This window comes from Leucoraja erinacea, chromosome 1, assembly GCF_028641065.1.
Source record: "Leucoraja erinacea ecotype New England chromosome 1, Leri_hhj_1, whole genome shotgun sequence".
Taxonomy (NCBI): Eukaryota; Metazoa; Chordata; class Chondrichthyes; order Rajiformes; family Rajidae; genus Leucoraja; species Leucoraja erinaceus.
This window is the reverse complement of record NC_073377.1, coordinates 102024005-102039356: the sequence shown is the minus strand read 5'-3', so window position 1 is coordinate 102039356 and position 15352 is coordinate 102024005. Positions and strand designations below refer to the sequence as shown.

General features: G+C 45.0%; 1 protein-coding gene across 1 annotated transcript in view; it reads left to right on the top strand.

Moving 5' to 3' along the window:
- The window catches only part of fras1 (Fraser extracellular matrix complex subunit 1), a 515676-nt gene that overhangs the window by 280602 nt on the left and 219722 nt on the right, over positions 1-15352 (top strand). Inside the window, 2 exon segments of the mRNA XM_055640301.1 lie at positions 4044-4184; positions 11410-11583. Coding sequence (XP_055496276.1) covers positions 4044-4184; positions 11410-11583 — 315 coding nt within the window.

Here is a 15352-nt window from a genome sequence, read left to right as displayed (position 1 = left end):
TCGGTATTGGACTGACCCACTTCAGATTGAAGAAGGGTCCTGACCTGAAATGTCTTCTGTCTATGTCCTCCAGAGATGTGCCTAATCCGCTGAGTTATTCCAGCACTTTGTGTTCTGTGCAAGATTTCAGCATCTGCAGTTCCTTGTGCCTCTAATAAAAATCCTCCATTGAGTATAAGAGTCAGGAAGTCATGATGCAGCTCTGTAAGAATTTGGTTAAGGTGCATTTGGAGTATTGCGTGCAGACTGGCACCCCAATTACAGGAAGTCATGTGGAGGTATGCTCAAGGGCTTTACCAGAATGCTACTGGGATTGGGACGTATTAGTACAGGAGAGGTTGGACAGATTTGAATTATTTATTCTGGAGCACCAGAGGTTGAGGTGACACCTGATTGAAGTGTATAAAGTTATGGGAGGCAAACAAAGGGTTGACAGTCTGAACATTTTTCCCAGGGTGGAAATATCAAAGACGAGAGGGCATACCCTTAAGATGAGAGGGGCAAAGTTTAAAGGAGATGTGTGGGGCAAGTTTTTCATAGAGTGGTCGGTGAGTGCCTGGATTGTGCTGCCAGGGTGGTGGAGATGGAGGCAGAAACGGCAGTGACCTTTACAAGGTTTTTAGATATGCACATGACAGGGCTCTCGCTTAACTTTTTTTCCCTGTTGCCAGCCGGGCAACCTTGGCAGCTTTTTAGGTTGCCAGATGACAGTTTAGGTAGTAATTTAAGACGGTTTGCATGACGCGTGTGATAATGTGCTCGGACGAAGTGTGTAGTTACCAGTCGGAATTATACTCAACGAAGCATTCACATATTATTTCTGCTTCAAATAAAGTCACAAACTAAACATATTCACCAATCAAGACATGATATATCCCACAATGACATGCAGCAAAATTATAAGACAGTATCTCAACTCTTTTTACACATTGCAATTAATGCAATTTCTATTAGTTCTTTCCACTGCCAACCATAAATGTGGTTGGATTATTCAGCATATGATCAACTTGTGTCAATAAATCCTGGACCATGGTAACATATATGCATACGTATAGTTGTGAATGTTGCTCAATAAATAACTACAGTACTGATACTCCATATTAAGAGCATTGATTTGCCGTTAAATGGAATCTGTAATAACGTGTCAACGGCAGCAGTGACAATCAAACACTGCGGTTTTAATGTTCCACTTATTCACCATTTAATTAATCCATCTTTATGGATTAAAAAAAATAATAACATTGGGAATTAAAACACATTTGATTGCATCCGTTATCAAACATAATGTCCGGGTCAGGGAGGGGGGTGTGTGTGAATCAGTGCGGGGTGGATAGATCGGTGGGGGGTTAGAAGGCAGTCGGTGCAGAATGGATGGATAGAGGCAGGTGAATTAGTACGTGTTGGTTGGAGTAGGTAAAATTGTGAGGGGAGGCACGGGGGATGTCAGTGGTGTTGAACGGGGGGGTTCAGTACGGGATGGATGGGGGTAGACAAAAGTGCTGGAGAAACTCAGCAGGTGAGGCAGCATCTATGGAGCGAAGGAAATAGGCAACGTTTCGGGTCGAGACCTTTCTTCAGACTGTTCCCCCCCATTCTTCTTGAATGGGAAAACCAGTACAGGATGGATGGTGGGGGGAGATCAGCGCAGGATGAATGGGGGGGGGGGGGGGGGGTGGTGGTGTGTCAGTACAGTGTGGATCAGAGGATCTGTGCAGGATGAATGGAGATCACTGCAGGACGAATGAGGGGAAGGTGCAGGGTAAATGGAGGGTGGGTCAGTATGGGATGAATGCGTGGATTAGTACAGGATGGATGGGGGATCAGTACAGGATGGATGGAGGAGAAGTGCAGGATGGATGGGAAAGGGGTAAGTACAGGGTGAATTGGGGAACCAGTGTAGGATGGATGGGGGGAGTGAGGGTGGCAGGGGTATCAATGCGAGGTGGATAGGGTGATCAGCGCAGGATGAATAGATTGGGGGGGGAGATGGGGAAGGGAGCACAGGTGATGTCAGTGAGGACTGAATAGAGGCAGGAATGGGGATCAGTGCAGGATGGAGAGGAGGGGGTCCCAGGATAAGTGGTGGAGGGGGCGTACAAGAGAGAGAGAGAGAGAGAAGGGGGGCGAGTTATGGAGGAAGGAGGGTCAGCGCTCCTCGGACAACATCGCCCCTCTGCCTTGGCCGTTGGGAACTCCTCGCCACCGCCTCCCTCCTCCGCCAGCCAACAGCAAGGTGCGGGGCCGAGCGGTGCAGCTCAAAGATCCCATAGCTATAGGATCTTTGGTGCAGCTGCTTCAGAAGTTTCGGAGCGAATGATGGGTCCCGCACAGCAGCAGCAGCGGCCGCGACAGCGGCTCCATCACCTTCTCCTCCCGCACCCCGCCCGCCCTGATAAGGGCCGCTGCATGCAAACCCGCTAACGGCGCACTTACAATACAAACCCTCCCACACGCCGAGGCCTCCCGCTCCCTCTCCCTCCCTCCTCCCACCTCCCGGCCTTGGCGTGCGGGAGGGTTTGTATTGTAAGTGCGCCGTTAGCGGGTTTGCAAGCAGAGGCCCTTATCAGGGCGGGAGGAGGAGGTGATGGAGCTGCTATCACGGCCGTGGCCGCTGCTGCCACTGTTCGGGGCCCGTCATTCGCTACCACCCTTCCTCACCCTGCACCTAGTATCTTTCCCACGCAATACAGCCGTTACCGCCAACACAAAATTCCTTTTCTCTAGAGATGCTGCCTGACTCGCGGAGTTACTCCAGTTTTTTGTGTCTATCTTCGGTACAAACCAGTATCTGGTTGCCAAGCCGGGCAAAATGACTCGGTGTTTAGGTTGCTCGGCGGCGCTTTGAGTGGTCTGTGGGACCCGGGCAACCGTTAATTTCGAGCCCTGCATGAATATGCAGGGAATGGAGGGAGATGAATCACGTGCAGGCAGAGGAGATTTGTTTAACTTGGCATCGTGTTTGACATAAACACTGTGAATTGAAGGGCCAGTTCCTGTGCTGTATTGTTTTATGTAATTCTGAAAATACAAATTATGGAAATTATGATGTTGTTTCTCTGTCTTGGTTTGTATTTTTATCCTTTGGGAGAACTACATTTATTGTTCAATATTGAGTGTTTTGAAAAAAAGTATGCCTGGGCCAGGAAGTGCCAATATCAAGCCAGTTCACGCAAGAATGTTTTGCAAATTACAATCTGGTTGTGTAGGCACATTCCCAAAAATGTATAGCCCCAAGCAACCATTGCAACGGGATGCTTCTGTGTCAGTGTCAAAGGAATCAGTGTGGTTCATATCTATCCACTTGCCTGTGATGAGTTTCCATTTCCATGTTGTCGCATCTTCCCTTTAATATCCAGCTGAGATTCCAAAATATTACTTATTTTATTTCATGTGCAGTGTTCAAACTACCATGCCTTCAGGTTGGTTTTCAATGTGGTCCGGTAAAGGATGGGACGCGCAATGCACATTATGATGTGAACCAAGCTTGGCTCAGTCAGTGCAAAGCAGGACCAGATTCTTAATGGTATCTTCACAAAATTGGAGCCATGTTGTAAAGTCTGTTTGGAAAGGAAAGCTTTCAATGCTAAGGGAGAGGAGTTGGTTGGTGAGAATCAGTGGTGGGTACTGCAACAAGGCTAGTATGGTGCTTTTGGGTTGAATGTCCTGTGTTGTTTGAATGGATGGAATTATATAAAGCATTCTCCTTTTGGATAAAAGACACAAAATGCTGGAGTAACTCAGCGGGACAGGCAGCATCTCTGTATAGAAGAAATGGGTGACGTTTCGGGTTGAGACTCTGGTCTGAAACGTAGCCCATTCCTTCTATCTAGAGAGGCTGCTGGTCCCGCTGAGTCACTCCAGCATTTTGTGTCTATCTTTGATTTAAACCAGCATCTGCTATTCCTTCCTACATTCTTATAGATATTGTTCACTTTTGTTCATGGGTTTTCTGGTAGTCTAATGCTTCAGCCATAAAAGCCATTGTTTCCGTATTCTGTTCCTCAGTTTATGCTTTTACAGCTGTGTCTATTTCTTTGTTTTAGCCTGCCATGCATCCTGTGTGACCTGCACTGGCTCTGCTCCTGTGCTTTGCACCTCCTGTGCCAACCACCATGCCCTGCACAAAGGCCAGTGCCTCTCGGCTTGTCCCGTGGGATTTTACTCAGCGGGTGGAATATGCCGAGGTAAGCAGTACTGCTGTGCGCTCAGTTTTGAGAGTACGATACAGTGTTATATTTTGATCGGAGAAGCTGATGCAAATCTCATTATAAAACCTATGCTGGATCACTAACTCCATTATCTTACAGAATCTTTCTTTACTTGCCGTTTAATTGTTTTCTTTTGGTTTTATCCGCATGTTAGGTTTTGCTGCAAATTATATAATCCTTTTGCTACTGACTTAATGAGGCTAATTTTGACCCAATAGGTTGGATGTGGTTGAGAGGGATTGATTTCTAAAATTGAAAATCAAATCCAAAGCAACCATTTCTGATCAGAGAGTGGGTGACCTCTCTGCCTTTCAGAGGTAGGTCAGTCACAATTCTGGATGCTACTGACAGACGTAGCTCACTTCTCCACTGGATACAAAAGCCCTCACTATTTCAATGTTCAGTGACCCCCAGTAGCTTCATGGAGTGAATAGTGAAAGGCTTGGATAGAGTGGATGTGGAGAGGATGTTTCCACTAGTGGGAGAGTCTAGGACTAGAGGCCATAGCTTCAGAATTAAAGGCTGTTCTTTTGGTGCGAGCCTCATTTATGGTGGAGGAGGGGAACCCCCGTTCCCTGAATAATGAGGACATTTCAGATGTCCTGGTGTGGAACGCCTCATCCGCTATACGCACATACACTATAAACCCACTGACTCCCATGGCTATCTGGACTACACTTCTTCCCACCCTGCTTCCTGTAAGGACTCCATCCCCTACTCCCAATTCCTCCGTCTACGCCGCATCTGCTCCACGGATGAGGCGTTCCACACCAGGACATCTGAAATGTCCTCATTATTCAGGGAACGGGGGTTCCCCTCCTCCACCATAAATGAGGCTCGCACCAGGGTCTCTTCCATACCCCGCAACACTGCTCTCTCTCCCCATCCCCCCACTCGCAACAAGGGCCGAGTCCCCCTAGTCCTCACCTTTCACCCCACCAGCCGTCACATACAAAAAGTAATCCTCCGTCAGTTTCGCCACCTCCAACGTGACCCCACCACTTGCCACATCTTCCCATCTCCCCCCATATCTGCCTTCCGCAAAGACCGCTCCCTCCATAACTCCCTTGTCAATTCTTCCCTTCCCTCTCATACCACCCCCTCCCCAGGCACTTTCCCTTGCAACCGCAAGAGATGCAACACTTGTCCCTTTACCTCCCCCCTCGACTCCGTTCAAGGACCCAAGCAATCGTTCCAGGTGCGACAGAGGTTTACCTGCATCTCTTCCAACCTCATCTATTGCGTCCGCTGCTCTAGATGTCAGCAGATCTATATCGGTGAGACCAAGCGGAGGTTGGGCGATCGTTTCGCCGAACACCTCCGCTCGGTCCGCAATAACCAAGCTGACCTCCCGGTGGCTCAGCACTTCAACTCCCCCTCCCACTCCGTCTCCGACCTCTCTGGCCTGGGTCTCCTCCATGGCCACAGCGAGCAGCACCGGAAATTGGAGGAACAGCACCTCATATTCCGTTTGGGGAGTCTGCATCCTGGGGGCATGAACATCGAATTCTCCCAATTTTGTTAGTCCTTGCTGTCTCCTCCCCTTCCTCAGTCACCCTACTGTCTCCTCCCATCCCCCAGCCTTCGGGCTCCTCCTCCTTTTTCCTTTCTTGTCCCTGCCCACCCCCGCTGCTGATCAGTCTGAAGAAGGGTTTTGGCCCGAAACGTTGCCTATTTCCTTCGCTCCATAGATGCTGCTGCACCCGCTGAGTTTCTCCAGCTTTTTTGTGTAACCTGCCTACTTTCAATGACTGGTGTACCATGACACCCAGGTCTCGCTGCATCTCCCCTTTTCCTAGTCGGCCACCATTTAGATAATAGTCCGCTTTCTTGTTTATGCCACCAAAATGCATAACCTCACATTTATCCACATTATACTGCATCTGCCAAACATTTGCCCACTCACCCAGCCTATCCAAGTCACCTTGCAGTCTCCTAGCATCCTCCTCACAGCTAACACTGCCCCCCAGCTTCATGTCATCCGCAAACTTGGACATATTGCCTTCAATTCCCTCATCCAGATCATTAATATATATTGCAAATAGCTGGGGTCCTAGCACTGAGCCTTGCGGTACCACACTAGTCACTGCCTGCCATTGTGAAAAGGACCCGTTTACTCCCACTCTTTGCTTCCTGTTTGCCAGCCAGTTCTCTATCCACATCCATACTGAACCCCCAATGCCGTGTGCTTTAAGTTTGCATACTAATCTCTTATGTGGGACCTTGTCGAAAGCCTTCTGGAAGTCCAGATACACCACATCCACTGGTTCTCCCCTATCCACGCTACTAGTTACATCCTCGAAAAATTCTATAAGATTCGTCAGACATGATTTACCTTTCATAAATCCATGCTGACTTTGTCCAATGATTTCACCACTTTCCAAATGTGCTGCTATCCCATCTTTAATAACTGACTCTAGCAGTTTCCCCACTACCGATGTTAGACTAACTGGTCTGTAATTCCCCGTTTTCTCTCTCCCTCCCTTCTTAAAAAGTGGGGTTACGTTTGCTACCCGCCAATCCTCAGGAACCACTGCAGAATCTAAAGAGTTTTGAAAGATTATTACTAATGCATCCACTATTTCTGGAGCTACTTCCTTAAGTACTCTGGGATGCAGCCTATCTGGCCTTGGGGATTTATCGGCCTTTAATCCATTTAATTTACCCAACACCACTTCCCGGCTAACCTGGATTTCACTCAATTCCTCCAACTCCTTTGACCCGCAGTCCCCTGCTATTTCCGGCAAATTATTTATGTCTTCCTTAGTGAAGACGGAACCAAAGTAGTTATTCAATTGGTCCGCCATATCCTTGTTCCCCATGATCAACTCACCCGTTTCTGACTGCAAGGGACCTACATTTGTTTTAACTAATCTCTTTCTTTTCACATATCTATAAAGACTTTTGCAGTCAGTTTTTATGTTCCCTGCCAGTTTTCTTACATAATCTATTTTTCCTTTCCTAATTAAGCCCTTTGTCCTCCTCTGCTGGTCTCTGAATTTCTCCCAGTCCTCCGGTATGCTGCTTTTTCTGGCTAATTTGTACGCATCATCCTTCGCTTTGATACTATCCCTGATTTCCCTTGTTATCCACGGATGTACTACCTTCCCTGATTTATTCTTTTGCCAAACTGGGATGAACAACTTTTGTAGTTCATCCATGCAATCTTTAAATGTCTTCCATTGCATATCCACCGTCAACCCTTTTAGAATTAATGGCCAATTCACGTCTCATACCCTCAAAGTTACCTTTCTTTAAGTTCAGAACCATTGTTTCTGAATTAACAATGTCACTCTCCATCCTAATGAAGAACTCAACCATATTATGGTCACTCTTGCCCAAGGGGGCACGCACAACAAGATTGCTAACTAACCCTTCCTCATTACTCAATACCTAGTCTAAAATAGCCTGCTCTCTCGTTGGTTCCTCTACATGTTGATTTAGATAACTATCCCGCATACATTCCAAGAAATCCTCTTCCTCAGCACCCCTGCCAATTTGATTCACCCAATCTATATGTAGATTGAAGTCACCCATTATAACTGTTTTGCCTTTGTCGCACGCATTTCTAATTTCCTGTTTGATACCATCTCCAACTTCACTACTACTGTTAGGTGGCCTGTACACAACACCCACCAGCGTTTTCTGCCCCTTAGTGTTTCGCAGCTCTACCCATACCGGTTCCACATCCTCCAAACTAATGTCCTTCCTTTCCATTACATTAATCTCCTCTCTAATCAGTAACGCTACCTCACCTCCTTTTCCTTTCTCTCTATCCCTCCTGAATATTGAATATCCCTGGATGTTCAGCTCCCAGCCTTGGTCACCCTGGAGCCATGTCTCCGTGATTCCAACTATATCATAGTCATTAATAGCTATCTGCACATTCAACTCATCCACCTTATTACGAATGCTCGTTGCATTAAGACACAAAGCCTTCAGTCTTGTTTTTACAACACTCTTACCCCTTATACAATTATGTTGAAAAGTGGCCCTTTTTGATTTTTGCCCGGGTTTTGTCTGCCTGCCACTTTTACTTTTCACCTTGCTACCTATTGCTTCTACCCTCATTTTACACCCCTCGTTCTCTACGCTCACACATTTAAGAAACCTTTTCCCTTTAACTCCATCCACCACTATCCCATTCGACACCCCACCCCCTTATTCAGTTTAAAGCCACCCGTGTAGCAGTGGCAAACCTGCCTGCCAGAATGCTGGTCCCACACCTGTTAAGATGCAATCCGTCCCTTTTGTACAGTTCCCCCTTACCCCAAAACAGATCCCAGTGATCTAAGAATCTAAATCCCTGCCTCGTGCACCAGTTCCTCAGCCACACGTTCAGGTCCCGTATCTTCCTGTCCCTGCTCTCGCCAGCACGGGGAACTGGAAGCAAACCAGAGATAACAACCCTGGAGGTTGTTATGGGGAGAAGGCAGGAGAATGGGGTTTGGAGAGAGAGAGAGAGATCAGTCATGATTGAATGGTGGAGTAGACAATGGGCCAAGTGGCCTAATTCTACTCCTATCACTTATGGCCATATGATGTTATGAGTTCTTTTTACCCAATGCTATCCCATTGAATAAGCAATGTATAGGCTGTGTGCCGAGGAGCTTTATTCTGCAATTTCGTGACCTAAGTCACCAAACTACATGAAATTTTCACATTTTGTGTAAAAAAAATTATATAAATCACCCCTGAAACTTGATATGAAGAAGACTTGCACATTTTTATTAAATTAGAGAAAAACCGGGAAAATGTCGGGAATTACCCTCCCCCCGGTGATTCCCCCCTCTCTCACCTGTCTTTTCTCCGTACTCACTCCCCCCACGCCTACACACCCCTCTCCCTCCACAACTCCCCCCTGTACCACACACACCCCTCCTCCCCTCCCACACCACACCACCACGCCCCGACACACACCCCCACATCCCCTGCCCCCCCCCCCTCCTCCCCTCCTTTCCTCCCCTCCCCTCCCACCCTGAACACATGAGGGAGGAGGGGGAGGGAGTGCTGGGAGATGAGGGGAATCGAGCCGTGCCTGCACACTTGGGGGCTATGGGTGGGAATATTGCTTTGGGGGAACGGGTTGGGGGACCAGGGCTCCTGTGTGACTGGGACCAATGGATCCCACTTAGTCTAGTATCTCAATAAAGATCACTTTGTTTCACTACACGTGTCTCGCTATAATATATTTCTTGATTTGGACACTGCATGGCTACAAATCTTCAGTCGTGAGCATACTGCTGGAAAAGGCTGGGTCACACCATACATGTGCTCTGAAGCCTGAAAAAATAGGAGAGTTATCAAAGAGGTGAATTACAAAACCCATTCACCCCAGAATTGGAGCATCTTTTGGAAAATAAAATGCAGTCAGGAAGCATATTAGATTACTTATTTTCCATTAATATTCTTCTAACTTAAACCTCAGTACTTGGGAAATATATTCAGCATGTTTGCAACAACCCAATTTTAATTATCTGTATACTTTAAAACCCTGTTGCGATACAATCTGTTGCCGAGTTACTGCGATACTTCAGGGTCAATGCAGTCAAAGGCTACCATTTATTAACCAGGTAAGAGATAGTGCTCTATAATTACTCAGATAGGAATCTGTGCTGCAGTGTGGAACAGAGCGGCATTAGGAAAAGTTAGAAGCAAAATACATCTTAATCGTGCTTTGAAAAATTATAGTCAAATGCTTCTACAACAAATTAAGTTCAAACCTCATTTTCTGCAATTTAAATTGTATAAGTCTAATATCTAGAATTAATTCTAGGTTACATTAATGAGGCACCAGATCTTGTACAAGTGATAACTTGGGAATTCACTGTAATATTGGCCTAAAGTATGTTGACAGAGTAAATGGCTCAGTTTCCTATTCCTATCATTCTCAGGGTCATTTTAGATCACTTAATGGCAGACGCTCTTCTTTCTCAAAGACAATTTGCCCATAAGATTACTCAGCCATTTGTTCTGCCATTGAATCTGCGACCAGCTTTGATGCAACTCTCTGCACAATGATTTTGAAACCTATTTCAATGTGAGTCTCTTGGGGTGGGTTCAATTGTGCAATTGCAATCACTATTAATCTCTCTTACTGACTTAAAATCGGGAAAGATATATTAATGGCACAGATTGGTTTAGTTACAGTATGTCATCAAAGAATATGGCGGAGTAACGCTAAAGGCTATCCAAATATTTTCATTCAGCTCAGTAGCTTTAGTATGAATCTGTGGTCTGTCGGAATGAATTTACATTTCTTGGCTGTGTTTTGTTTCGTATTCTTCTGAAGTTTGTGCTTTCCTTTGTTCATCTGTGTTCTCGGCCTCTGTTTGAGAAACTGGGTAGAGGCATTCATTTTTCCTTTTCAGGTTGTGAGACTTTCTGTCAAAGCCGGAAAATATATATCTAGTTGCCCATGATGGGACCTGGTGGTATTGGCTTGAGTCAATTGAGAAAAATGCTGGACCCATTTAGAGTAGCCGTGCTAGTCACTGAACCTCAGTATGAGAATAATAAACCCAAACTTAAACCTCTGGGGCTGAAATAATGCATTGGTCAGACAAGATGAAGATGAAAGGTTTTCTTCCCAGGAGGTCATTAGCAAAGTGCTTGAATTTTTCTATATCAACATCTTAAAGATCATGCCAGGTTTTTTTATTTTCATGTGACATAGTGCAACTTGAACTACAGTTTGTGTAGGAAGGAACTGTAGATGCTGGTTTAAACCAGTCTGAAGAAGGATCTTCTTCAGTCTGAAGAAGGGTCTTGACCCGAAACCTGAAGCATTCCTTCTCTCCAGAGATGCTGCCTGTCCTGCTGAATTACTCCAGCATTTTGTGTCTATCTTTGAACTACAGTTCCGTCTACTAATGGTTCGGACCTCTTGGGGACAAATCCCATGCAAAACCACTGAACCGCCTGGTCTTTGGCTGCATTACCTCTGCATTAGATACTAGAGGACATCCTCGGGTTAGTGACCTGTGAGGATTTGATTCATCATCAGGAAGAATCAGTCGCCTTTCATCCCGCAGCTTCCTTCCTCGGTAACACAGGAAACAGTGCACTGCTCATGAATTGCAGCTCGAATGTTTAACAATCACAACCAATGCATGGGTTTGACCAACTCCATCTTGTGATTCTTTTCTAATATTGCAAAACTGCCTTAAAACATAAGTTTTTTGTTGTTATTTTCTCCAAGCCTGTCGTCCTCCTTGCCGAGCCTGTGTTGGACCCAAATATTCGCAGTGTATCAATTGCCTCAAAGCTGCGGAAGCCATTCAGATTCTTCAGGAGACTGATGGAGTATTGCATGGAGAGTGTGTCACCCACTGCAAGCCTCATTTCTACATGAGTAGCGCTAAATTGTGCACAGGTAAGTGCTTTGTGCCATGTAATATGATCTTAATTGCTTCTCAATTAGGCTTAAGGAGCATATCCAGGTTTAAAATTTGTAGACTTGATTGTACTGCATTGAAATTGGTATGCTGTCTGGGGAATTTGTTTTGTAATTACAAAAGTTGTTACTGTTTAGTGATTCCATGAATATGGAGTATTCAGTGTGGGCATTTATGAACTTGATGCTGTAAGTTCCAAGTTACCATCTCAAAAGGGAGTTTTGAAAAGGCATTTCACAAACATGTAAATGCATAATAGGAATATTCCACTGTGGTTCCTCACTAGGTATCTCTTTTAGCTCTTCTTTTCTGTCAAAATGGATCCTATTAAAGTCTAATAATTGTATGTTATAGCAATGCACTTCAGGTTGGACAGAAAGTTAGAACCAGTTAATTAAGATAATTTTAAAAATACAATTGACTCCAATATGAATGCCTTGTTTAACAATGAATTAAATAATGATTTGTTCATGATATAGTTTCAATATGGAAATATTTCAATATATACAGATGAGGAGGAATTTATTTAGCCAGAGGGTGGTGAATCAGTGGAATTCATTGCCATAGATGGCTGTGGAGGCCAATGCATTGGGTATTTTAAACATGGAGATTGATAGGTTTAGTAATGGGCCTGTTCCACTTAGGCAACTACAGGAGACTATGTGGCCGCCACATGGCCGTGACATTTGCGTTTGGTTGCCAGATAGTTGCCTTCATGATCGTGAGTAGTTCTCGCATCTCGGAACTAGCCGCGACTTCATTGTGGTTGCCGCAAATCTTTCAACATGGAGAGTAGAGAGAATTCTCGTGCCGTAGGTGGGTCGCCAGGAGGTCAAAGATTCGAGTAGGTTCTCGTAGGTTGTAGCCGGTGCTGACCGATGAATTTCATTGGCTCATAGGAAAAAAATCGTCAACAATAGTTTTCAGAACCAAGGATATCCGACCGGTAATGTTATTGTCCGTCGAGCTTCTCAGTCGTGTATCTCTGGCTTCTTAAAAGTTGTTTTCACTCGTTCTCCCCACCCTGTCTCCCCCCTCTCCCCCCCACCCCCACTTTTAAAGGATTTAAGTGACTCTTCCTGTACACTGATTTCACCGTCTACAGCGCCAACCTTCCTGTTCATCGTGGTGTGTGCCTGTAACCCATTGGCTTTGCATTGTGTGAATTTCCCTCGGACAGCGCTCTCCCCGCTTGCCCTGTCCCCCCCGCCTGCATAACTGGCTGGTGAAGGAAGCGATGTGAGTGTGTTCCACTCTGATGGTCGCCGTGCCAGTCATCGGGTTTTCAGCAACCGGCTATGACGTGACAGTCGCCGGCAGTCGCTTGAAAAATCGCCTAGTGGGACAGGCTCATAAGGGTGTCAAAAGCTACGGAAGAAGGCAGGGAAATGGGGTTGAGTGGGAATAATACATCAGCCATGATTGAATGGCGGAGTAGACTTGATGGGCTGAATGGCCTAATTCTGCTCCAATGTCATGGTCTACTATTCTGGTCAAAATTGAATTTGGATTTGAAGATCTTGGAGTTTGTAGATGTTAGATCTGAAGGCTACATCATTACTTCCAATATCTCCTTAACTCCTTAATTGCTTGTCTGATTATCTTTGTTGTTGGAAAATGTATTAATCAATGCTCTCCTATTCTAGAATTCTTTCCCTTAACCCTTCACTTTACTCTGTCTATCCCCATTTTCCACACGTTCTCCACACAATTTTGACTACTTTTCCCACCTGATATTCACCTTGTCACTCCGTTTCATGCTCAGTTCTAAGTGTGAATGTGAGGCTTTCTTAGCTAAATGAAAAGGTGCTATTAGTTAATTTAAGTTTATCCCTGAACATTGCCTCTTTATTTGTGAATAACTCTCTATTAACATCTATTGAGAACGATCCCAGCTCATTCGAGAAGACAGCTGCTGGTGCTGTGACCTTTGAAATAAAACACTATTGATTAATTATAATACCCTCTTGGCATAAAAAATCCTGAACTGGATTGGTTCCCAAACCCAAATAAAGTGTTAAAAATCAAAAGTCTTTGGGAGTCAGAAACCTGACACAAGGCTGGAAATACTCTGCAGGTCAGGTAGCATCTGGGGAAAGAGAAACAGAGTTACTGTTTCAAGTGCAAGGCCCTTCTTGAACTGGAAAATGATTTAAAAAAAGAACAAGATGGTTTCAAGTTGCCGAGAGAATGTGGGGGATGGGGGGGGGGGGGGGGGGGGGGGGGGGGGGGGGGATTGGGGGGGGCGGGGGGGTGGTAGATAGAGCAAATGGAATATCTATGATAGGGTGAAGCACGATTTGCCCAAGTGATTCTAATAACTGCAGAATGATCCACCTAACAGATTTATGAGGTAAAGTTGGGAAAAAGATAATCAGCAAAGCAACATGGCAAAGCTGGGAAATGCAGGTCTGAGCTGTTGTGGAAATCTGAAACCAGGGGAGATGGCAGGAAACACCCAGCATAGTAGGCAGTGTCTGAGGGGAAAGAAAAATCTGAATTAATATTACACAAGAGTATTCCACCAGAAAATAAAACATATCATTTGAATTGTTGAACTTGGTATTGAGTGCTGAAAGTTGCACTATAGTTTCTGCTGAAATGTTACATAGCTGCTGCTGATGCCAACAGATCCCTTCAACAGGGCCCATGCAACCTGTGCGACTGAGGCTCGGTTGGGAGCAGATTCATAAACTGTTACCCTGCGATGGTGTACAAGGTCTGGAAAATGATAGTACCCTGTGTAGTGTTATTGAAATCGGCCTAAAGAAGGTTCCCAACCCGAAACGTCATCTGTCCATTGCCTTCCCAGATGCTGCCTGACTCTCTGACTTTCTCCAGCACTTTGTTTTGCTCAAGATTTCAACATCTGTCGTTTCCCATGTCTCAGTTTAGTTTAGAGAAACAGTGCAGAAACAGGCCCTTTAGCCCACCGCATCCGCACAGATCAGCGATCTTCGTACACTAACACTATCCTGCATAAAAGGAAGGGACAACTTTAGATAGGTATGTTGCAAAGCCTACCTGAAGATCGCTGAAAATCTGTCCCAGCCCGTGTGCGCGATTTTGGCGCCGTTTAGAGGGGGACGGGTTTAAAACGCGATTTTCCCTAGGCTGTTAAAATCGAGGTTTTACAGCCTAGTTAATTATTAACGAAAAATCGCTGGAAGATTATGTAGCTGGAGCTATTATTAGTTTTAAGGGCTTTCTTTACTTGTTACAGTAGTTTAAAAATTAACCTGTAAACCCGCGACCGCCGACAACGGGTCGGACCTCATACAGGGGAAAACAGAAGGTAGGCTGTTTATTTTTATGTTAAAAAGGGCTTCCTAAGATCCCTTTATACAAAGTTTAATGTTGCGAGTAGCTAATTTGGGCCCCATTATATCCCACAGTATTTTTCTGGGCATTTGAGGGCACAAATCTACCGCAATGTGAACGTTCTAAACCAGCGCGTTCACAGGATCCCACTGGAAAGCTGATATAAAATGGACTTTAATTTACAGCAATTGAACACTAAATTCCTTCCATTTGGCCTATAAATGAATGTAAATGAGATTTAAAAATCATGTTTTATTGTGAATTATTTGTGAATATTATTTGGACACTTAGGCTATTTAAAAATGTTAATCATTTATTAAGAAATGGATAGATGTTTAGATCTAGTAATTGAAGTTTGAAATTAGCTACAATTGGGTAACTATCTAATTATATGCTTTAATTTCAGGTCATCCAAGGAAGATTATT